A 26,446-nucleotide genomic window follows, 5' to 3' on the forward strand; every position below is an offset into this window, starting at 1 on the left:
ATTTTCAAAAACAACAGCGCATATATTTTGCATACAAGTTCAACTTAATCATTAAAAAGTAATATAAAATGTTTTCTCTAATCAATTGCGAGAGCTTTTACCCTATTATTATTATTTAAAATACACATAAGTACCTTCTTGTGTGTGTGTGTAAGTTCGTCAATACACACATGTTATTTTGATAGCATATCCACAAAACTCTTATCTGATGGACCCACTTTAAAATTTCCGACACTTACAAAATTCTACCACATCATGCATTCCTTATTGAGACCGTACTTGTATAGATAATTTTGAATTATATCTTAAGTAAGTTTGGAAACTTGCTGATGCAGCAAAATTTTCTGCAAACTCATACGCCAGTATATTTGTATGTATGTATGTATGTACATATTTAGAGATTTACTAATGTTATGCTTTGTTGGTAACTTAATCAAAAAACTCAAAGAGATTAAAAGGTACTCCAATTTGTATGAGGCTTAACATGTAGAGCTCGTTAAAGTTTTCAGGTATAAGAGTGTATCTGCTGCGTATATGAATAGTGTAAGTATGTTTGTATATAGTAGAACCGTACTTATGGCTTTACTTGATGTATGTATATAGTCCTATGTGTGTATTTATTAGTAGATACTGCCAGTTAGCAACCCATAAAGTAAAAATACATATTATATTTCACGGAAATTATTTTAAGTTCAAATTTGATACATTTGTTTTCTTGGAGCATTAAAGAATGCGGATAATTTTTAGGGGGATAAGAATATGTATGTGAAAGGTAGCTGTTGTATCTGTGTGTGATTAAGCTGGGTTGATTTGCATGGACGAAAGTTTACCCATATCGCGCCATCGATTTTTCGATAGGTTTTGGGCTCAGGAAAAAAAGTTCCACTAAGCATACCCAAAAAAATTTGTCTCGAGCCTGCAAAATTTGAGTTTTTTGACTTTTTTTTTTTTTGATTTTTAAGGTTTTTTTCATGACCTACTTAAAAAATTTTCATTTGATTTTAAAATTTGCATGGATACCCTCTTCGACTCAAAACTGTCCGCTAAAAACTTTGCCAATATCATAATAACATAATTTTTTGGGTTTTGAGGAGTGTTTTGGTGAAAAAATTTATTTTTTCGCCATTTTTTTTAAGGGTTTTTTTAGAATCGTGCAAGTGTTGCCGCTGAAAACGAACTTGTCTCATAGTTCCTATCCCACTTAAAATTAACAGTTAAAAACAGTTTAAAAAAAAAAAAATTGTTTTTTGTTTTTGGGACTTGTTTTTGTCGAAATCGATTTTTTTCATTTTCAAGGCTCCAAATCATTTTTTGTGGATATGTTTCCGTTAGACCCACCAATAAGTATACCAAAATGATCAAGGGACGAGCTGAGTTGATTTAGCCATGTCCGTCCGTCCGTCTGTCCGTTCGTTTGAACGCAAACTAGTCCCTCAATTTTTAAGATATCTTGATGAAATTTGGTAAGCAGGCATTTTTTGATGGGGGATTTGACATTTGTCGGAATCGACCGGATTGGACCTCTATAGCAAAGGGGGCGCAGAGAAATACCCGCGCGAAGTAGTGGCGATTAAATCGCCTCAATGAGTTCGTAGGGTTACCAGGAGTTGTTGAACAACCAAAATGCAGCATTTCCATATACATCGATGATTCTAAGCTAAACGGCATAGTTGAAAGTGGACCCTATTCAAGGCATCTTTCCGTCCAATTATCCTGCAGACTAGACGATCACTGTAATGTCTTCCAGGCAGAAGCATCAGATATCATGGAAGCCGCAGTTAGGATAGGGACAAATTATATCGGCAACGAAATCTTTTTTCATGTAATTTACTTTACTCATGTAATTTTTAACTAACACTAAACTCTCGCTGATATCTTCGTAATATGACCCGAAAGAAGCGTGAATACCTCGCATTTGTTTCCGCGCACAGGAATATTGAGAAAAAATGCATTACAGACGAACTCGCCAGACCGGATACGACCAGGCAGGTTCTTCATGACCAAAGTGCTTATGATCTTTGCCACATTCAAGCTAATGCGAACCGAGCATATCCACCTTAAGCCGAAGGATGGCTACAAACTTCTGGGTGTCGGACATCGAATGAAAACTGGCGAATAGGAGATTCTTAAAGATCGCGTCACGTTTACACTTTAAGTAGGGATTAAACTTCCACACTTGTAGGAGTACTAATTGGGCACACTCATAGAGATAGGCTTAAGATTAAGAGGAGGAAATTGTGGTTCACCTCATTTGCAATTGCCCGGCACTAAGTGGCACAAGGCAGCTTCAACTGATATCGCCCTTTCTTGAAAATAGCCAGTCCTCAAAATGGTTCGTGATGGAAAGTAATGGTGTCCTTTCATGGTATCACAACGGGCCTAAAGTAACTTGCCTAAGTGTTCTTCGATAACGATAAAATTAATCGATAACATGCCTTCGGTTCGTATATCGTTCCAGTTTCGGCTAAGGCAATTTCGCTTTTGGTATCTCATGTTTTATTTTCTCTTTCCCTTTCTCTTTCCTGTTTTTCTTTCCTTTCTGTATTCCCCCATATCGTGAGGAAAGCTGTTCACATATAGAAAAATTATATTTTGAAAGTAAATTTATATTACTAATTTCATGTACCTGGAAACAACACATATATACGAAATTGTTTCGATAAAATAACTGTTAGCTCTCACTTCACTTATATTATTCATATCTGTCGCTTTTTAGTCGTTGCACAAGCGTGGTAGAAACATTGCAGGCGACAGTTGTTTATTTGCGTTGATAGCTAAAAAATATGCGTGCACATATCTTGCCTCGTTGCTCGTTAACCAACTACTAAATCTCCACCACTACGATAGTGAAACGCTTACCAACGCAGCCGCTGCTTTAATTTTAGTGATCACTTTTAAATACACAAAATTAATTGAACGTTAAACGGTTCTATGTCTTCGCTGATATCTCCAAAACCTGAATCCGGTATCGATAAAAAACTCTCTGAAATATAATCCTCATATATCTTAACATGCTGTTATAATTTTTTGATAGTCGGAAAATAAGTTTTTAAAAAACTACTTAGATAAATTTGCAACTTCACTTTTTTTTTAAATATTTTTGAACTGTTTTTAATTAGCGAGACTTGCTCATATTTCTTTATACAATTGTTTTGTTATTGATATGATATTGTTACTCCGATATATATTTCTGCCAAATTTCCTACCAGAGCATTTGGAAAAATATCTTCTTATGGCTCCAGGATTCAACACAATTTTTTTTCCAAATATTCAAGCGTTTGATTGTTTTCGCCACGTATTTCAAAAATGGTTTTCTTAAGCTGTTATATTTTAATACTATTCGATTTTGGTAAGTGAGAGAATCCTTTGCCGGATATGAATTCAAAGCGCTCGCTTAAGAAGCAGGTATCTGTTTTTCATAGCATCGAAAGAAATAAATATCCACTGAAAACCAAGAAACTGATGCTATTTGGCCGTTAACAAAGAAATCAGGCGAACTTTTATACAAAGAGGACAGTTAAGCTACAATTAATGATAACGATAATGATAATTATGACGGTATATGTATAGGTTTCGTCTTTGTATTGGTACATTTTGCTTGAGTCATTACAACTTGGTAGTGACTTTGTCGAAAGTCAACTTAACCGCAGTCATATTGAAGAAAATAGAAAAGAAAAAGGAAAATAGAGAAAATACCAAAACACGATAAGAGCAGGAAAATTACTATTGGCGAGCAGTAAAGCAAAAAGTGCCAATCAGCACTAATCTGCAAAACAAAAAAAAATTTGGAAAATAAACAAGGAAAGAACGGGTGAAGAAGGTCAAAAGTTGATATGAAATATATGGGTGTACTTATGCAATAACTTTCGCATGAATGTACATAATGGGGCCTGATGAGAGGGGTAAATCCCCAGCAGGTAAGGGGGGGGGGGCTTTGAATATACCCGCGGTAGCTATACCTGTCGTATAAGGCGACTATAATGCCAAATTGATTCAAAGAGTTGTGTAGCGTAATCCTTTCAAGGTGTTGCCAGCGCAAAATATAGCTTCTCCAACCCAAATTGTCAACCTCACCTACCCGTAGCGATTCCTGTTACTTTAACAGCCGACGCTCTGGCGACCTCGAACGAGGCAGGATGGCCTTGAAGGTTTCATGTGGTCATACTAAATCGTTCCCGAGACGGTCGGGCTGGTGCCTTAATGGTGCTTGTTACCGGAACGTACCGTACGTGATTAATACCAAATAAATGAAATTTTGCAAGACTGCAACCCAAAAAAATTCAGAGAACTCCAAAAAAAAGTTTGAAATTTTCGAAAACTTTTATCGAATTTAAAATTAAAAAAAGTTCTTTAAATTAGTTTACATTGTTTCTGATTTAAGCTTCATATGAGGTTTTTCTTATCAAATATCGTATTTCATACGCGGCTATAAAAAAGCTACTCTCATAATAAGCAATGTATTTTTGAATTTTGCGCAACTGAATTAAATCGTCCGCCAAGTTTCAACAATTTTTTTTTGCGTTGCCACAATTTTCCATTTTTCGAAGTTTTCGATATTTAAAAAGGGATGTGGTTTTTTGTTTCGACGAATTTCATTTAATTTTGAGTTTAGGTAACCTCGCTTAGCCTTTGTGCAGATATCTTAATTTTTGCCCAAATGGTCGTGCTATTGGGTGGGTAAAGAGATAGACGAAGAGCCCAATTAAACCCAATTTCAGCCGTTTTTCAAAATATGCATACATTTTTATAATTTTTTTTAATCTCGTACTTTGCTTCACCAGAATTAACTACTTAGGTGAAATATAAGTATAATTTTGTTATGTACCTGGACGTGGTTATCGTTCGATTTCCTGAATTTTCAATACCAATCTGTTTTGAGTCGAAATAAATAAACGACTGAATTTCTTGAAGATATCTCAAATTTCAATAAGTTGTCCTGTCAACGAACGAACGGATGGCTCAGTCTAAATCTGATTCCGATTGTTTTGAAATAGGGTGCTGGAAGACGCTAGACAAGAGGAGCAATGACCATAGGGTCGGGGTGGTGCAAAGGCGTAGTGAACAGCGCACCTCAGGAAGGGCAAAACGTATTTAATTGATGTCTCTATAATCGGATACGGGAAAACGACGACATAAGATGACATGAGAAGGGGATGATTAAACGAATCACAACTGACCCAACGTCCGACACCGATGACATCAATGGGGGCTTTGACTTGCAGGTTCAGTGCATTAGAAAACATTCTAGGGAGGAATGGGAGGAAGGCCTAGACAGTGGTAGAGGCATAAAAATCTACTCATACGTCTCAAAAGTGGTAAAGGGAACTGAAGCTGGAACTTAAACTAAGCATATTCAAGGGAATCTATCGTATCGACTCTCTGGCTCATGCAGCGTCTTCCATCCGGAGTTCTATGCCATATAGAACGCAGCTAGACTGATCCCAGATTATACAGCTAGAGACAACAATGTAACGATCTTTGTCGACAGCCAGACCACCTTAAAGGTATTGCAATCCAGTGTGATAAAGACTCGACACCATCCCTCACTGACGTCCATAAGGCACCCTAATATCTGATTTTGTTGGGTCCTCTGTTTGCTGGGTCCTAGGCAACAACGGTTTTGAAGAGAATAAATTTTCAGATGATATGGCCAAGAAAGTTTCGAAAATAAATAAAAGCGAGGAGGACAGTTCCGAACGGCCAACACGAGTTTGGAAAGTTCTTATGGCCATATTTGGATAGAAAAGCAGCGAGGTTCTCTTCAAACTTAACAAATCTGTAGTGAGAATATTTACAGGTATCATCACAGGTCATAGTGTGGTTGCTTCAATGCTCCAATGGTGGCGAATAACCAAAAACTCTCTCTGCAGAATCTGTCACGATGAGAAGAAAGAGGAGACTATTAAGCACTTCATGTGCCATTGTTCAGGATTTCGAACAAGACTATTCAGATTTCTGGGCACACGGCTTTTCGACAGATTGGCAGAGGTTGCGAAATGGGACATTTAGCTTCTACTTAGCTTCATCAGAAAAATCAAGTGGTCCGTTAAAGGCCACTATAAAGTAATCTGGTTGGAAGAATGTGCCAGCACTCGTCACTCCCTGAGGACACTCACAATGAACAAAAATTTCTCTGAATGAAAGTGTGGAAAATTCTTACTCACGCTCTCTTATTTTCACAAAACCTATATATCTCATTTGATTTCTGTTCATAAAAACAAATTCATCAAACAACACCGATGTGCCCTGTTTTACGCTGGGTATTACTTTATGAAGGGTATATCAATTGATGGTAAAGCTTCAGTGAATTCAGTGATGCAAAAGTCATCCATAGGATATTTCGGCATGGAATAACCCAAGAAAATTGGTAAGAAAATGAAAAAAAAATAATGCCTTAGGGAAAGAATTATGGTTGGGCGTTGAAGCAGACAAATTTGAGAGCATATCAACATACGTAGATATAAACTTTTCAGTATGCGCATAAATGCATACCTACAACAACAACATAGCATATACGACCGATATGTGTATAGAACGTAAAGTTAGCACATGATGGCAAGAAAAATGAAAATATTGTAAAACATGTTTCAACAACAAAATAAACATTCTCATCTAAAGTTGTGACAACAAATTGGAAGTAAGGTGTTGAGTAGCGTTAAGTGAACTAGTGGAACGGCACGTCTGAAGTGCGATATAAATGAGGAAAATTAACAAAAACAAGAAGAAAAAAAAACACATTGAAAATATTACAGGCAACAGCAGTCGCAACAAAATATTGGTAGAAAGCAGCTTAGTGCTTGGGAATATAGTTTAGAAGTTACTCTCTTCCTGCTTTACATCGTTCATGTTTTGGGAATGAGATATTTTAAAAAGAATCGCATGGATTGTGCAGAATTTCCCACATGCGCACACGCATACATACAAACATAAGACATACGACACTGCTGGTCCCATTTAACTTTCTATTGGGCACGTACTTCATTTAAACTTGAATCAGCAATACCCGCGGAAGCTTAAGAACTCACACATAAATGCTTACCAATATATGCAGGGCGCCACGTTTTTAGTTGAAGTGGGAGATTATTTCCTCATATCCAAGCTTAGGAGTTCAGCTTCTTGGGTAAATGATTTTCTTGCAAATGTTTAAACATAAAAATACTTCGAATCGCTAGATATTCATTTATTTATTGAGAGTCGAATCGACTCTGGTAGAATTTATCAGCAAATTGTTGAGCGGCAGAACCATAGCGGCGAGGTTTGGGTTAGCCATAGCTCAGAAAGTCAATTGAGAGATGGCACGCCCTGCTTATCCCGATGACCTAGAAATTCTTATCAGGAGTAAGTTTCTAAATACACTGAGAAACGTTTTACAAGGTAATTTGGGTGTCGTGACCAGGTGGTCCGAATCAGCTATCAGCCATAGCGAAATTGGGTATGTTTTCTTTACGTAGAGGTACAAGATTCCTGAATTTGTACCAACCTCTATTGGGAAAGTAACGATGGTGCTATCTGTCAGGTTTAAATCATCATTCATGTTTAATTGGTTCTTAATTGCCTAAGCGACTTTAGTTGTTTCGTAACAACTTACGTCAGTTATCCCCGTTTCGGGATAACTAACGCCAACTAAAGGCCCCAAGGAAGGTATTCGACCTTACTTTTCAATGGTCTACTTAGAAGAAGACACTGAGCCATCAAGGCACCATTTCGGTGTCATTTTGAAATAAATTCGAGATTATGTAAGCAATTATTTCGGGATCATTGTGTTACTATGTTAGATTCATTTGGCAAGGACCGATAATTTTTCGATAGTAAATCGATATTTTTTTGATCACAAATCGATAAATTTTCGATATTTTTACCGCTATAATTTCGATAATAAAAAATATATATTTTTCGATAGCGTATCGATAGCGCAAAGCAAAAAAATCTAAAAATTTATATATTTATTTTTTCTATAAAATTCGATAAATTTTAAATAAACCAGTTAACCATCGACAACTTCTGCTACCGATAGCAAATTTATAATCCTTCAATAACGCATCTCCGCCTATTGTTGTTGTTGTTTTTATTGTTGTAGCGCTAAGGATACTCCCCGAAAGCCTTGGGGAATGTTATCGATGTTGATGGTTCATTACCGGATGCAGATCCGTTACGTTCCGGCAACAAGCACTATAAAGTACTAGCTCGACCATCTCGGGAACAATTTCGTATGACCACATGAAACCTTGTAGGCCATACCGCCCTGCTACCCCCTAGATCCATCAGGAGTTCAGGGTCGCCGAAGCCTCGGCTGTTAATGAAACAGGATTCGCCACGGGTAGGTGATATTGACAATTGGGTTAGAGAAGCTATATATGTCGCTGCCAACCCCTTGAGAGGGTTGCGCTATACAACTCCTTGAATCAGTTTGGTATTTTAGTCGCCTCTTACGACAGGCATACCTACTGCGGGTATATTCTAAGCCCCCTAACCCGCTGAGGTTTCTATCTCGTGTCTAACACTTCCGCCGTCGATAATATTCCGATTATTTACCGACAGCGATTGTTACTCTTCATGCATATTGCTGTTATCCGCAGATTTCTTTCCATTCCTTTCCTTTCCTTTCCTTTCTTTTTCTTTCCATTCCTTTCCTTTCTTTTCCTTTCCTTTCCTTTCATTTCCTTTCCTTTCATTTCCTTTCCTTTCCTTTCCTTTCCTTTCATTACCCTTCCTTTCCTTTCTTTTCCTTATCTTTATTTTCCTTTCCTATCCGTTACTTTCCTTTCCATTCCTGTACTTTCCTTTCATTGCTTTCTTTTCCTTTTATTTCCTTTCGTTTATTCCTTTCACATTCTCTGCTAATGCTTATGAAGGTGTGGAGTCGCTCTGGCACTCATAAAGCATATCAATTTCACCATTCTCTGGGTTTTCGAGGACGAAACCACTGAGAGCAAGTTGTTTAATTAAAACTAGTTCGAAGATAACAAATTATTGGAATACGCACCCATCCTGCACTTACCGAAGACCTTCCGAGTGTACAAACATTATTGCGAGTATAATGGCTGCTTAGCATCTAAATCTATACTTACGATAATTTTTTAACAAAAAGTACGTTTCACGTAATACCATATCCTCTTCAAGTACTAAATGAACATCCCTCCAACATTTTCCCTTCAGTGCCTCTCAATGCAAGGTTTTCTATGAGCTCATACGAATAGTACAGCTGCAAGTCATTGGTTGACATTTGACAATTGTTATCTATCATTTCATTTTGTAGAAAAAGACATTACTATTACCGTTGTTGACACTGATGAGCGGATTATGCCGAGTTGGAATTGTTGCTGCGTCATTGTTGAAGAGCGATAAAAAGTATTTCTATACAATAGCAGCTTATCCTTAACTCATTTCTTATTTTTACAGCGCACCTCTTTCCAACTTTCTGCCAAATGAACTGACAAGTTTGGTTATTCGGTGTGGGATAATTCGCAAGAAATATGAAAAATTAAGCAAGTGTAAAAGATTGATTAGAACTCAACAAAAATTGATGATTTTTGGAAAGAGCAAATACACACATACACTTTTGTAATAGAGTTATATAGTATCTTCCCAAGTTCATGCTTAATTTGTATGCGTGTTAATTGCTAAGTATGTTTATTGCGTTGCATGTCTACAAAACTGTATGTATGTAATTCATAAAACAGTTGGGAGAGAGTAGGAGGAATGCAGACTTGACAAAGAAAATAAATTGCCAAGTAATATCTAAGTGATTTTTGCTTCAAGCCTCTAATTTTGCCCTTTAACAAACTTTGTTAGTAGGCTCCTTTTTTGGTACTTGTTCCATTTGATGATTTTTATAATTGATTACTGCTTCAGTTGGGGTGAGTGTGATGACAGTCCATGTGTTAATGAACGTTCTTAATAAATAAGGACATAGAAGGTGAAACGTCTACATCCCTTTAGCTATATGTATATATTTTTAAATCTATTGCAAAAGAATGTGACGTTAGGAAGAAAGGGGCAACAAAACTTTCTGCATTTCTCTGTATTTGAGGTCCTCAACAGGCTAGTGGCGCAACAACATGCTAGGGTTGTAAAAAAATTTCAAATAATTTTATTAATTGATTATTCAATTGTTCGTTTTTTAATTTTTCGAATTTAACTATTCGCATAGTTGGTTAATTTATTTACTTAATTACTTAATTGGCGCTTAACCGTCTAAACGATTATTGCCGTCCAACAAGGCGCGCCAGTCGCTCCTTCGCTCTGCCAACAGGCGCCAATTGGTCACACCAAGGGAGTTTAAATCGTTTTCCGCCTGGTCCTTCAAACAGAGTGGGGGCCACCCTCTACCTCTGCTTCCATAGGCGGGTTCCGATAGAAACACTTTCTTGGCCGGAGCATCATCTCTCATTCGCATGACATTGCACAGCCAGCGCAGCCGCTGCATTTTTATTCGCTGGAATATGTGGATGTCTGCGTATAGCTCGTACAGCTCATCATTAAATCTTCTTCGGTACTCTCCATCGCCAACGCGTATAGGTCTATAAATCTTCCGAAGAAATTTTCATTCGAACACTCACAAAGCCGCTTCATCTGCTGTTGTCATGGTCCATGATTCTGCCCCATATAGCATGACGGGTACGATAAGTGACTTGTAGAGTATGATTTATTTCGCCGAGAGAGGACTTTAATTTTCAATTGCCTACCTAGTCCAAAGTAGCATTTATTGGCAATATTGATTCTTCGCTGAATTTCAGTGCTGATGTTGTTGCTAGTGTTGATGCTGGTTCCCAATTTAACGAAGTTTTTTTGCTATTTCGAAATTATGGCTGCCAACAGTAGCGTGGTTGCCAAAGCGCATATGCCCTGACTCTTTGCTCGATTACCGCAGGTACTTCGTTTTGTCCTCATTCACCAGCAAACCCATCTTTACCGCTTCTTTTTCCAGTTTGTAGTAAGCACAGCTAACAGCGCGGGTGTTAAGCCGATGATATCGATGTCATCAGCATATGGCAGTAATTGCACGCTTTTATAGAATATTTTTCCAGTGCGGTTAAGTTCTGCAGCTAGTATAATTTTCTCCAGCATCAAATTAAGGAATTTACACGATGGGAGGTCACCCTGTCTGAAACCTCGTTTAGTTTCGAACGACTCAGAGAGGTCCTTCCCAATTCTGACTGAGCTGATGGTGTTGCTCAACGTAATTTTGCACAGCCGTATAGGTTTTGCGGGGAAACCAAATTCAGACATAGCAGCATATAGGCAGCTCATTTTCGTGTTGCCGAAGGTGGCTTTAAGATCGACGAAGAGGTAATGTGTGTCGATTCTAATCGTCGGGTATGCACTCTTCCTCCCACATTTTGCGAAGAAGCTGCTGCATGCGCCTTACCAACTCCTCGCCGCCGTACTTGAATAGCTCCGCAGGCATTCCATCAGCGCCCCCGGCCTTGTTGTTTTTCAATCCGGTTATTGCTATTCTAACTTCGTCATAATCGGGCGGGGGGACATATATTCCATCATCATCGATTGCGGGATCGGGTTCGTCATCTCTGCGCAGTGAATCGCCGCCTCCATTTAGGAGGGCAGAGAATTGTTCCCTCCATAATCTAAGCACTCTCTGGCCATCAGTTACAAGGTCGCCGTTTTCCTTCCTACAGGAGTTTGCCCCGGTCTTAAAACCTTCCGTCTGTCGCCGTATTTTTAGGTAAAATTTTCGGTCGTTATTCTTTGTTGCTAGCAGGTGAAGCTCCTCGCACTCACGCCTTTCTGCTTCGTCCCGCTTCCCTTTTCAACGTACGATAGCGTTCACACACTCCTCTTGTTGCACTCACTTTTAACGTAGCCCTGTAGGCAGCGTCTTTTCTTTCGGTTGCAACGCGGCATTCTTCATCGTGCCAGTTGTTTTTTCGTGGCTGCCGGTAACCAATTTTTTCCCCGGCGGCAGTACGAAGTGTTTTGGAAATATCCTCCCACTGCTATTGTTATCCTTCGGGCTGAGTTGTGCTCTCAGGGAGCAGGTGTGAGTGTCGAGTTGCGAAATCATTGGCAGTCTGTTGTGATTGTAGCTTTTCGACGTCTAGCTTTCCTTGTGCTTTTTGTGTGTTAATTTAGAATATCAAAAATGGAACCTCGATTTTGTATGAAGTGTTCCTAGAAAAAAAAGTTACGTATACGCCATGTACTTACATATATACGTACCACATATGTCTTTTTTGTTGATTCTTCATTCATTTGATCGATTTCTATATGCTGACATCTTGTAATGATGTGTCTCAAAAATGGTGCCACGGAGTCAAATTTACCAAGATTTCTGATTCCGGTGAGACAAGCATATGTAAGCACACAAAACTTTCGGAAAAATTTATGTTTTGGTAAAAATGTCAAAGAAATGGTCAAAAATAGAAGTTTTTACAGTTTTTGGGTCCCAATTCTAGATCTTACCGAAATTTTTAAAAAATGTTCAAGGGTTTTTTTTTTCAAATTCCCCAAGCCTGCATATATGTTTTGAAATAGTAGTCATTGCATGTAAGACTTTCAATAAATTATTTTGAAAATGTCTTCAAATTCCATACGAATCATATTTTTTTTTAATTACAAATTATTGTTAAAAGAAAGAATTTTTATGAGTTTTGCTTATCTTACCTTTTTCTAAAAGTCTCCAATGCTTTAATATTTATATTTAAATTAAAAATTTTAGCCCAAAGGAGTTTAATCAGGTAATATGACGCAAGAAAACCAGGCAGGTGATCTCAGTAGTACAAAAACAAAAATTTGATGGCCCTCATAATCTATGTCAAGTCATGAATTTTAAAATAATAGAAACCCAAAATTTTTGGTACTATTTTGCTCTTTTTCAGTGCTTTAGAAATGTAGTGTGCGGAGGAGAGTCAAACTCAATTGATTGAAAACGGGAACATGACAGAAACGAGATTAGAAAGCAGAGGAAATAGGAAGAAATTGTAAAGGAAGTTGGAAGGAAATGCGAAAAGTAAAGGTATCAAGAGGAAGAGGGAGAGTGTGAGCAAAAGTAAGTAATAAGGGAAATGCTTTGAGAAAATTTAGTAAAAAGAGGTTTACGATAAGAGGGAGAAAAATAAAAGGATACGATTAAGAGTAATAGTGGTAGTGATAGACTTGGATAAGAGCAAGAGCAGGAAGAGTGAGAGGAAAAACAGGAAGATTTACGCAAGAATAAAAAGTGTAGGGAAATTGAATGACCCGATTAAGGTAAACTAGAAAATTCAGAGTGGAAAGGAAATAAGAGAGGAAGAAAGGTTTAGCCAGTGGAGAGACAGGGTAAATGATAGGGAAAGGCGGAAGCATGTGGTTTTATAATATGGCTATTTCATGTTTGGGTCAGCCAGAGCTATAGGCCACATATTTTTTTTTTTGCCATCAACGATTTTCTATAAGCTGTGAGTTAATGAAGTATCGTTGCTGTAAAACTTCTGCCGGTTTATATTTTTACGCTACCCACCATTTTCTGCTCAATGAACCTACCTCTTAACGCTTGTTGTTGTAGTAGCGATAACGACACTCCCCAAGGGCCTTGGGGAGTGTTATCGATGTTGATGTTCTTTTGCCGGATCCAGATCCGGTGCGTTCCGGGACTAAGCCCGACCATCTCGGGAACGATTTGGTATGACCACATGCGGAGTTCAGGGTCGCCAGAGCCCCGCCTTTAGTGAAACTGGATTCGGCACGTATAGGTGCAGTTGACAATTGGGTTGTAGAAGCTAAATATTGCGCTGGGAATCCCTTGAAAAGGTTGTGCTACACAACCCCTTGAATCTACATATTTGGTATTTTAGTCGCCTCTTTCGACAGGCATACTTACCGTGGGTATATTCTCACCACCTAACCCGCTGGGGTCGCTTAACGCATCGTTTTCATAAATAAATGTTTTGTCTTGGTCTACCGCCGTACACTAACTTCCGTATTACAAGCCTCCCAGATAGTATTCCGCGGTTTCATGACATTGTTCCTGGTTATCAATTATCTCATTGACGTCAAAAGTCTGTTTCCATATTCCTTAGTTAGGGATAATGGGAAAATTCTCCATTTGCAGTCAGAAAAAAAAAATAAACCCTACCACAAAAGGAAATATAGACCGCAGGCCTCTTTTCCTGAAAAATTTTAGTAGTAGAAATATGAGGAAAACACTTTACATTTGCCCGATACGCAGGGGCTGAAACTGTTATTCCTTTTATAATATAAGTCCCTGCAAAACTATTAATTTTGGACTTTAAATATATTTTGATCAAGATAAAAATTATTTTCGGATTTTTATTTTTTGAGTCCGATAGATCTAGTTACACTCGGACTTTTAAAAATAAAAGTCCCGAAATAAAAGTTAAATCAAGACTTTTATTTTTAAGGCCGAAATAAAAGTCCCGCTTGATAACAAATACACGGCTTATTTCGGCCTTAAAAGATAAAAGTATTGATTTAGCTTTTATTTCCGAGTGTAACTAGTTCTATCGGACTCAAAAAATAAAAATACAGATTTTACTTTTATATGTGGACTTTTATCGAAAAAGTTCGAAAAATAAAAAGGATGTATGATTCGACATGATATTGCTATAGGGATACTTGGGAACTCAAACATTTTCACCTAGGACAATTTTTTGACCAGGACTTTTCGACTCCGAAAAAAAATAATAATAGCTATTTTCCATCCCTGCCGATACGGGGTGAACTGCATAATTATCTAGTGCTACTCTTTTCGATTCTATAGTAAATTCATTGAATAAACCTGGATCTATTTGTCGGGCTGAACACATGTAATTTGTATGAAAACTAAACCTACAAAATTTTAATTCATGGCTAAACTTCAAAAACTTTGCAAGAAAATCGATTCATTTAAAAATAGCATTAGAAATATTATAAATATTATAATGAAATATTTTACTCATTGACTGTGTTAAGTTGTGTATTGCGTATGTTCGGTACCTTCGTCTCTATTTACAAACGTATTCGTGGAATCGTTTTTAATATATTTGGAATATTTACATACTTTTTGGAACACTCGGACCTCGTGACTTATTTTTTATTTTATAAAATAGGTAATGTCGGTTACATATAGCAAGACAGCACATAAGTGGCCGAAATATAAAGTTTCGAAACAACCAGCCATTCTTATTTTTATTTTATTTTTACATGAGCTCATTGCGACTGCTGAGTGAAGTGTCGCCGGCTCGAAATCGCCATACCTCAAAATATTTTTCAAAAACTCCACATTTCAAGATTTGTCTCAAAAGCGCCCTATGTCAGAAATAGGTTGAAGAATGCCTTATCTCAGAATGTTTTTCATAAATGCCCTATCTTATGTCAGAATATATTGAATTTATGCTGATTTAGGGAGTTTTTGAAACAAATTTTGAGATAGAGTATTTTTGAATAAAATTCTGAAGTTCAGCATTCTTCAAACAAACTCTGAAGGAATTAGCAAAGCAATATAACTTTTTAACATTTCTCAAAATATTTATTAAAAACTGAATATTTCCCCTACTGGCGTTTATAAAATTAGTATCACTATTTATATACTACTAAATAATAATAAAGGTAGTTTTCTACTACTATTTTCGCTGAAGGAGATTGAATTATTCCCCGTTTTCCATACTTAGTAAAAGCAACCCATCCTCATTTTTAAATTAGGGATTATCGAAGCTCTGCCACTATAAGATAAAAAACCCAGCGGGTTAGGGGGCTTAGAATATGCCTGCCATAGGTATGCCTGTCGAAAGAGGCGACTAAAATACCAAATTAATTCAAGGGTTGCCAGCGCAATATATAGCTTCTCCAACCCAATTTTCAACCTCACCTACCTGTAGCGAATCCTGTTTCATTAGCAACCGCGGCTCTGGCGACCCTGAACTCTTGATAGATCAAGGGGTGGGAGGGCGGTATTCCCTTGAAGGTTTCATGTGGTCATACCAAATCATTCCCGAGATAGTCGGGCTAGTACCATTATGTGCTTGTTACCGGAACGTGCCGGATCTGCATCCGACAAAGGACCATCGACATCGATTACACTCCCCAAGGCCTTCGGGGAGTGTCCTTATCGCTACAACAATAACAACAACCACAACAAACCTCTGGTAATTGAATCATGAACTTCACCATCTGGTTGTTGCGTCATGATCCGATGATACGTTTATGTACTTTTGTAGTAAAAAAATGAAAGTCTACGCTTTTCATATTCATATTGGAAATAAATTATTGAAGCTTCTAAAAAGTGCTTTATAAAAAACGTTTTGATTTTGCTCGCTATTTCAAAGTGAGAGCTGATGACGAAATAAATATGTGCTTGTTTTTCATAAAAAAAAAATCTAACTGATAATTTAGCAAAATAATTGTTTCAGTATTTAAAAATATGTCATGATGATTTAATCTCAAAATATTAACATATGTATATATGCCTCTTTTATTTTATACTAACTTGAGAACATATCTTTCTATTTGTTTTCTATTTTCACGACAACTCTGGTTTATAAATCCATCAAACTGACTGCAACTGATGCTGGTGCTGATGATGCCTATAACTAATATCCATATGTAAATAAATATAAACAAAAAAAAATTGCAAAAAACACTCTTGCGATTCGCGCATTTTTATGACGCCATCACCGTTTATCAAAATGTCAAATGTTATGTGTGTCTGCGGCCAAATAACGATCACGCAAAAACGGTATAACACAACAACGCTATCATACAAAAAACTCGACATCAATGCAAACAAATTTTCGTTTTGTGTATAAAATAATTTTAACAAAATCCACGTTGCAAAACTTGAAATTTTATTACTAAAAAAAAAAAAAAACCAAACATACGCCTATGTGTACACAACGATTGAAATGCTTTCACCTAACGGAATATGCACAAATGCGTTTACTCACACATATGGAAAAACAAACAAAAACACGCTAAATTGTTGTGATGAATTCAACGACTGACTAAACAAATATGGGATAAAAACGTGTTTATCTACGTTTCTACGGCTTTGCGTTGTAATTTTTGTGATACTATTGTTTTTCTTCAATTTTTTTTATTGCTACTTGTTTTTTTTTTTTTGCATTTTTGGCCCACCTTGTTTCGCTCCCATCCAAAAAATGCGACATATTCTGCGAATGCTATTCTCTCCTGAATTGTGGCACATCTGCTTATGCCGCGCATTTTACTAACTTGACGTGCATGTTGCTATTGTTGTTGTCATTATTGTTCATACATACACATGCGGCTTCGCAAATGATATGAATGTCATAACAATGTCAATAATGAAAAAAAAAAAATTGTAAAATAAAATTATTAAAAACAAAAATGCTTCCCAAATTTTTGAAAAATAATGAAAAAATTCGCAAAATATGCGCGCGCTATAATGTTTTCACGTGCATGAAACTAAACCAAAAAAACTAAAAATATGTGCGCACTTACCTGCTTTATTTCGTCACACAACATTAATGGAATTTAACCCCTTGGGCTCCATTTGCATACACGCACGCACACTCGCCGCTTCCTTGGCTATCTTGCACATGTCTGATTGCCACCGACACGCTACTGGGACTATCTTTACACTCTTTTGGTACACTAAAATACGCTCACGTATTCACTCACTTACGCGCATACTTTACTTCTTGGCATACTTTGTGGCTCATATTTTGTGTCGCTTAAACGTGGCATATTTTCTTTTTTTCTTGCATACAAATTTTTTTCACATTTTTTTTTTTGTTGCCGATTGAAAAATCTTTATTTTTTGCATTGAACTTTATTTTCTACATTGAACTTTATTTAAAACTATTTTGTTTGCATAATTTTTTTTTTATAATTTTTAAAAATATATATTTTTTATTTTTTAAATTTTTTACCTTATTATTTTGCCCTGTCTGGATATGTTTTGAATTTTTTTATATTTCAATTTAATTTTAAACAATACTCATTTTCTGTTTATATATATTTTTTTTGTTTCCATAAATTTGCATTTAATTATTTTTATCCATTTCAATACATATTTTTTTCTGTTTTTAAATATTTTGCCATATTTTCAAAAATTTTAAACATTTGACTTTTTTATTTATTTATTTATTTTTTTTTTTTTGACCTTTTAATAAATTTTCAAATATTATTTTTTTAAACATATTCTTTTTTTTAATTTTTGTGTTATTTTTTTGCCCTGGCCTGATTTGTTCTTTGATATCTTATTAAAATTTTAAACAATTCACCTTTTTCATTTAAATATTGTTTTGTTTTCACAATTTTTTATTTTTATTTTTTTTATTTTTCTTTACACATATACTTTTTTTAAATTATTTTATTTCCTTTTTTCTATTTGTTTTTTATTTTTTACATTTTGGTTTTCATTAAATTTTACACAATCGACAATTTCTATTTCATTATTTCTATTTTTTTTATTTGTTTAATTAATTTTTACTACGCTTTTTTTTAATCTTTCTGCAACTCATATTTCGCATTTTTTCTCTTTCTTTAAATTTTTTTATTTTTAATTTAAATTAAACTCGCTCCTAAAATTTGAGACTTTTTTTACAATTTTTTCTATAATTTTTTCCTACAATATTTTTTCATTTTATGAAAACTTTTTATTATTTTTATATTAAACTAATCATATTTTTTGTAATGCTTTTCTTCCATATTCGTAATTCTGATTATTTGCTGATTTTTTTAAAATATTTTTTCTAATAAACTTTTACGTTTATTTCCGTTTTATTTTTAATAAATTATTATATCAAATTCATTTCTTCATGTGCTTATATATATTGTCATAAATTTTTAAAAAATTTTGGTATTTTATATAATATTTTCATTTTTTTCATGTATCTTTATAATTAATTCATTAATTTCATAATTTAAAAAAATTTATTTTTTATAATATTTTTTTATTGTTTCCAAAATATATAAATTTTAATATAAATTTAAATTTTTTTCTATTTTCAAATTTTCAAATATTTTTTTAAACTATTAATACTTAAACATTTCAAAAACAATTAATTAATATAAAATATAAAATAATTAATAAAAAAAAAATGTGTTAATTTTTTATTTGGCGTTTAAATTCGTTTCAATAAATCCTCATAATTACATATTTTTAATTTTCATATATTTATATCATACATATTTTTATAAAATTTTCTTTTTTTAATAATTCCTTTTTTGATTTTAAAAAATTGCACATTTTTTATCGATATTCAAAAACAAAAAAAACTATTTGTTTTTTTTATGAACAAACTTTTGTTTTTGCTGTGTTAAAAATTTTCATTCCAAACTAATTTTTAAACAATTTTAACTAAATCTCATATTTTGTATACATATTTTTATAAAATTTTATATTCCGGTACTTTTTTTAATAATTTGTCTCTCTCGTTTTTAATAAATTTTTATTTAAAACAATTAATATTTTTGTAACTAAAAAAATGTCTACAACATTTTTTGATATACAAATATTTGCTTTAAATTATATATTTTTTAAATTTATTTTGTCTCTTTTTTTATATTCCGAAATTTCTCTTAAATAATATTTTTATTCATGTATGTATGTATATAATGACATATGCTCTACTTTATCTTTTTTTGTATGTGACCCATATATTTGCGCTTTCGCTTAAATTTTTTTTTTATATCCCTGAACGTATGTTTTTCCTTCTTTTTCGTGCTAAATTTAATTTTTTTTTTTTATACAAAATTGACCTTACTGCTTTTTTTTATTTGTTTACATTTTTTATCATTTGCTTATCATTTTTCCTGTTTACTTAATTTTTTATGTTATTCTTTTTTTCTTCGCCGCTTATCTGCATCGTTTGTTGTCGCCATCTGCTTCCGTTCGTTACCCAATTATTTCTCCTATAAATATATATATATATTTTGTTTTTGTGCGCCACACCTGCTGTTTTCATAATCCTGCCACAACTGCCAACACTACTTCGCGCATGTGTGTGTGTGACTCCTTAAATGATTGCGTGTGTTCACCTGTCCGTGCACAATCTATGTATGCTTCACATATCCGCATATTCATCTTTTCCACTGATTATTTATGTGTGTGTGTCTGTGTATGCTCACTTCCTTCCGGCTTTCCTTTTCACTGCTGTGACTCTGCGTGGTGAAATTTTCGTTGACATGTCTATGTGATGTGTGTTGTTGTGTGTGCTGCATCTCCTATTTGTTACATGCTTACCAACGCTTTCTGCACTACCTTCTAAACTTACTTATATACAATTGTTTACTGATAACTGCTCACCTTCTTTTTTGCGCTCTTCATGTGGTTGTTTGTACGTTGACGCTGTTGAAATCGGACGCTCATGACATGATATCCGTTCACAACTCTATTTGTGGTTTGTTGGCGATTCCCCTTAATCCGACTTTGTGTCTGCTTGGGCTCATGACTAATATCACTTTTGTTTATCTTTAACTTCCTCTTCACTTTTGCGCTATGCGCTGTATTTGGAGAAATTGTCATAATTTGATTACTCCCTCTTCCGGTGTACAATGAAATTAAACACACACTCACACATACACATATATGTGAAATATATACTTGTATATTAACGATATCATGTAACGACGTGCCACGTATTTGTTTCTTTTGAATACCTGTTTCGCATGTTTATTATCACTTCGCATGCGTTTATTTACTTTACACCTTTTGTGTTACTGCGACATTGTTGCCTTTATACAAACACGTACACCCACTTTTTTTATATACCTGTAATTTAAAATTTTTTTGTTTCTTATATATCCCCTTTTCAATTAATTAATTTTATTTAAATTTCTCACATACAACTTTCTTTTTTATCTTCATTCCTTCTTGCTCAATATTCGCTTTATTAAATTTTTACTTTCAATTATGTTTTTATTAAAAATATCCTGCAACTCTTTTCACACTTCCCTTCCTGCCTCGACGCCTTAACTTGCCACATGCCAAACTTACTTCGCTTTCATTGGCGTCAACTACGCTTTTGGGCTTCTTCATTACTTTAAAATCTACAGGTTATTTGGTTTAAGGACACCATGCAGTTGGACACCACCGAACGTCACATAATGGAAAATCGTGGCTCACGTCACACATTAATTATACGTAAAGTTCATCCTCAGGATTTTGGTAATTATTCGTGCGTGGCTGAGAATCAACTTGGTAAAGCACGAAAAACATTACAACTGAGTGGGAAGCCAAATATTGCCGTCTTCAATTCGCCACCAATAAGTCAATATAAAGATAGGTAAGTAGGTCGGAGAAATAAGTAGACATTACACCGAGTGCACATATTAAGCACGACTACTGGCAACACCAATGCCCTATAGGGAAGTCAGTAACAAGAGACACGATTTTCTGGTTGAAAACTAGATCTAACGTACCAAATAAATACTAGTTCTATACTTTCGCCATTTTCTTTAGTTCAAATCGACAGTGTGGGTTTTTTAATTTCATTTTTAATATACATATATAGTATAGCTACAAAAAAATCTACTACAAACTTTGAGAAGCTTCGATTCTTGTATATGCTTTTTTCCCTACACCTTTCACACCAAAAAGTCTGTTGGTTCGGAACTATCCTGAAGGGTACTCACTAACTATTCATTCAAATTTCTGGTTCGGAATTAGACCTAAAGTGCCAAATAAGTACTAGTTCGTGAGTAACTAGATTTTCTCCACTTATAAAATCGATTATTTGGATTTTTTATTTCACATTTAAAATATTGTGGCGAATGTTGACATCACTATGCTGTTAGTAAATAAGCGCAACAACAAAACACAACAAGCAGAGACACTTATGTACTTGGCAACGAAGAGATATCTCACACGCACACATGTAGTCATCTGCCGAAGTAGTTACTCACACATACCCACGCATATGGCTATAAGAAAAGTAAAGTAAGTAAAGTGAACTACAAATATACATGTATACAGCTGGTAACCAAGTATGAGATACAACTGTTCTCGAACAGATTTTCGCGATACGACTAAACCTTAGGGGAAATGGGTGAACGAGAAAACCGATAGTATAAAAGCAGCGCAAGCTGAGAAGTCAGTAGTCAGTTTGACTTAAACACGCTATCAGTTGCGAAGTGAAGTATAATTGTACCACTCCCAAAGTGGTCTAATAAAGATCATTTTTCAATACTGAATATTGGAGTTATTTATTCGGCAGTTCGGTGATACGAACGTTAGCAGGAGGTTTCAAATAAGTTAGATTTCTTAAAATTCGCTTCAATATATTTGACAAATAGGCCATCAACAAAAAACTGCTTCGACTGAAAGTATGCCTTTTTCCCTTTCTCAACAGTTCGGAATTAGCGAAAAAGTGTCAATAAACAACTAGTTCTAAAGTAGAAATGCCTAGGACATCGCCAGTTTAAAAGATTGCAAAAGGGATATATGGCGAACAAGTAGTGGTTCCGAATGCACTAGAAGCGCATCAATTTTGAACTTGCGATTTTCCCTACACGGTATCGACAATTGGGATAAAATCGTACTAAAAACAATATTTAGAATTTTTGTCCGATACCAACAAAAGTAATTGTGCATTTTTATACCAGTTCGGAACTTTCAAAATAGTGCCAAAAACCAACTAATTCGAAAGTGGAAATAAGTATCTAGTTCAGAACTATTCAACAGGCAATGTAATGCGCACAATTTCCACCACATGCGACATCGCTATGGTAAATTCGCTTATTTAGAGCAGGCAAAAGTTATAGAGGGCGAAATTGTAGTGGTTCTGGATGCACTAAAAGCGCACCAGTTTTGAGCTACAGACATATTGGTTTTATACTTCATTAAGAAAATTTTTTAGATTGGATTAAGTAAATTTTTAATAGGAGATTATTATACAGTCTACCGGACTCTTATTTTTTACGCCAAAATAAAGTACGGCTTGATAACAAAGAAACGGCTTATCCGAATTAAAACAAAAATTCTGTTTCTTTGTTATCAAGCCAGACTTTTATTTTGGCCTTAAAAATAAAAGTCCGAGTTTAACTAGTTCTAACGGACTCAAAAAATAAAAATTGAGATTTTACTTTTATATGTGGACTTTTATGGAAAAATTTCGAAAAATAAAAAGGATGCATGATTCGATATGATATTGCTATAGGGATACCTTAGAACTGAAACATTTTCACCTAGGACAATTTTTTGAACCGGACTTTTTCGACTCCGAAAAAAAAATTATTATTTTCCGTCCCTGGTATAGAGCCATCTTATATAGGGCGAAAAGACTATATGGTCTCGTATCTCAGCTTCGAAGGATATCTTGGGCCACGATAGAACACATGCGATTGTTCCAAATTAACAGATCAAATCTGATGTTTACTGTGTCGATCCGAAAATTCGTATATCGTTCAGGCTGACAGACCACTGCATTATCCTGTAGGTGGAAAACATAGCCATTAAGGAAGCAGCAACAATTCTGAAGAAAGCGTGCTTAAGCTGAAGTCGCGTTTATATATATTGAAAGAAACCTCTATCTTTCTTATGGCACTAATTTCAGACAACACTTCATCAAGAAGTCACCTAGAATATGAAGAAGCATTAGAGAGTCTTCGCTTAAGTCAGACCAAACATCTGTACTCAGTTCCCGGCCGTAAGGGGATAGGAAGTAACGAAAATGTCGATAAGTTGTCGAAGGAGATTGCCGCACTTGATAGAGTCAGAGTTCGATAGATGTCAGAGTTTGTATGGGAGAAATCAAACGGATACAGGCGGGGATGCTTCGTTCAAACCAGGCCATACATCTGGTTTGCCGGTCATAAGATGATACAAAATAACGTAAAGGTCGATGAAATGGCGAATAAGGGTGCCGCGCGCGACGAATCGACGGTAGACGTCTCCATCCATTTGGGATAATTAAAAAGGAGGCAGAAGTTTAATATAATCCATCAAGCAGGAAAGCCGGGGATTTTCTAAAATTATGTGCAATCCTACAACGTAAGACTCACAAAGTTGCTCATATCTCCGAAGACGCAAGACTTCAGTCTCACGATGGGCATACTTACTACACACCGCCATCTAAAGTGACATGCTTATAAGATAGGCGTCGTCAGTAATAGCAGACGGAGTGCGATTTGCTGGAAGAAACGTTCCTTTTCCTATCCTGTGTTCGCAAGGCTAAAGCTCAAGCTCCTGGGGACGGCAAAGTGGCCATATCTCGAGGCAGAAATCTTAGAAAACTTCTAGTATTAGCCAATACGATGGAATTAATCTATAACATAAGTTCTGGTAGCATATTGGGGGTTTTCCGTTTGGTTGTCAATTAAGCTACCCATACACTATGGACACGTGTAGTCTATGTAAGGTCTTTATTGACCGGCCAGTTCAACCTTACTCAACCTAGTCGTACTATAAATTCTCAAGTTTGCGCAATAACGTTTTTTGTTTAGAGTTTTATGAACATCCTGTACTTCCTTAACTCATTGTCATGACAGCAAATCAGCCCACATTAACACGTAAGCCTTAGCATACATAATTTTGCATAAACTATTCAGTAAACGTACAAATATAAATTTTCATATCTGTGACATTGTTCTAGATGGAAAGGCCAAATTAAGGCAATTGACTGCCTATAATGTTCATTTTATAGTCATAGGGTATGTGGATTTTTATTGTTGCTTAACTAAAACTTTCTCAAATGTTCTTTGTTATTGCCTATTTCTCATGGCCAAATAGGCAATTATCACACACTTACAGATTTAGCTTTGATACGTAAAATAACAATTCAAGCTGCGTTTTGTGACAAGTTAATAAAATTTGTGATTCCTTTATTTGATTACATCATCTTTACTATTATTATGAATGTTTATTTTCTATTACGCAGACTCAGACTTATGACTAGATATAAACTTATCGATATTAAGTAAATAAATTATTCGAGTTTCTTCATTTATTTTCCTATTATTAGAAAATCAATAAATTAGCTTGTGATTGCCAATTTATCTGAGCTACTTAATGATGCTTAAAAATAAATTGCGAGTTACGACGCCCTTAATGTAATAATTTAAAGTTATTTATTGTTATTAACGTTGTTGTAGCGATAAGGTTGCTCTCCGAAGGATTTGGGGAATATTATCGATGTGATGGTCCTTTGCCGGATACAGATCCGGTACGCTCCGGTACCACAGCACCATTAAGGTACTAGCCCGACCATCTCGGGAACGATTTATGTGGCCACATTAAACCTTCAGGTCATTCCCTCCCTCTCCACCCCCAAGTTCCATGAGGAGCTTGTGGTCGCCAGAGCCTCGTCTGTTAGTGAAACAGGATTCGCCGCGGATAGGTGAGGTTGACAATTGGGTTTGGAGAAGCTATATATTGCGCTGGCAACCTGAAGGGTTTGCGGTACACAGCACCTTGAATCTGGTATTTTAGTCGCCTCTTACGACAGGCATACCAACCGCGGGTATATTCTGATCCTCTAACCCGCTATTTACATCTTAATTTTTGTGTGTATGTTTGCATGTATGGAAACAAAAATCTTAATCTTGTGGAAAAGCGTGTTGTATGGTGCGTAAACACACCACAGTATCTTTGCCTGTATATACACCATGGCGTATGAGTAACTTTTAATTATAAATTTCTTGTTGTGCTTATCTCTCAGCATAAATTTTAGTTTTTGTGTTGATATTAATCCACTAATTAGCATTTTTATTCCCTAAATGAACATCAACTGGTTAATTAAGTTTTTCCGCTCTACTCGAAAATTGTAAATCATTGAATAAAAGGAAGAGTTAGACTAATAATATGTAAAAGGTCACATAACTAAACGAGATGTTTCGATGTAGTTACTTCCGTATAGCATATGTCTTTCTGTCTGCTTGTACGCAAGAAAGTCTATCAATTTTCTATATATTTCAATGGCATTTGATGTGCGGATATGCTGCTAATTATTTCTCGGTATACAATATACCGCTATAGAATATACTTACTTACTTAATTGGCGCTTAACCGATTAAACGGATAAAGCCGTCAAGGGGACCCAATCACTTCTCTGTTGCGTTAACTGGCGCCGATTGGAACTTACATTGTCTTTCATCTGATCCTTGTAACGAAGTGCAGGCCGTCCTCCTCTTCTACTTCAATTGGCGGGTTCCGATAAAAATAACTTTATTTACATATCATGCCCTAGCCAGCGGACCCCCTCCGTTTAAACTCACTGGACTATGTTGATGTCTGCATGAAACTCGTACAGCTCTTTATTAGATATACTTCGGTAGTAGCCGTCGCCAATATGCATAGGTCCGTAAATCTTTCGTAGAACTTTTCTCGAACACTTGCAGGGCCACCTGATCTGATGTGGTCGTGGTCCATGCTTCTGTACCATATAGCTAAGCGGCTACGATTAGTAACTTGTAGACCATGATATGCATTTGCCGAGGGACCACTTTACTTTTTAATTGCTTTCTCAGTTCAAAAAAGCCTTTCAAGACCGACGTTGTTGTTTGTATTAATGCTGGTTGACAAATGAACGCA

The 26,446-nt window shown here is 35.6% G+C and overlaps 1 protein-coding gene across 10 annotated transcripts in view; it reads left to right on the top strand.

Moving 5' to 3' along the window:
- LOC137237551 (uncharacterized) overlaps positions 1-26,446 on the top strand; it is a 1,245,508-nt gene that overhangs the window by 1,133,664 nt on the left and 85,398 nt on the right. For all 10 annotated transcript variants that reach the window (XM_067761305.1, XM_067761304.1, XM_067761308.1 and 7 more), the window contains one exon: positions 20,974-21,203. In XM_067761305.1, the coding sequence (XP_067617406.1) occupies positions 20,974-21,203 (230 nt within the window). The remainder of the gene's footprint in view (positions 1-20,973; positions 21,204-26,446) is intronic.

This window comes from Eurosta solidaginis, chromosome 1, assembly GCF_040869045.1.
Source record: "Eurosta solidaginis isolate ZX-2024a chromosome 1, ASM4086904v1, whole genome shotgun sequence".
NCBI lineage: Eukaryota > Metazoa > Arthropoda > Insecta > Diptera > Tephritidae > Eurosta > Eurosta solidaginis.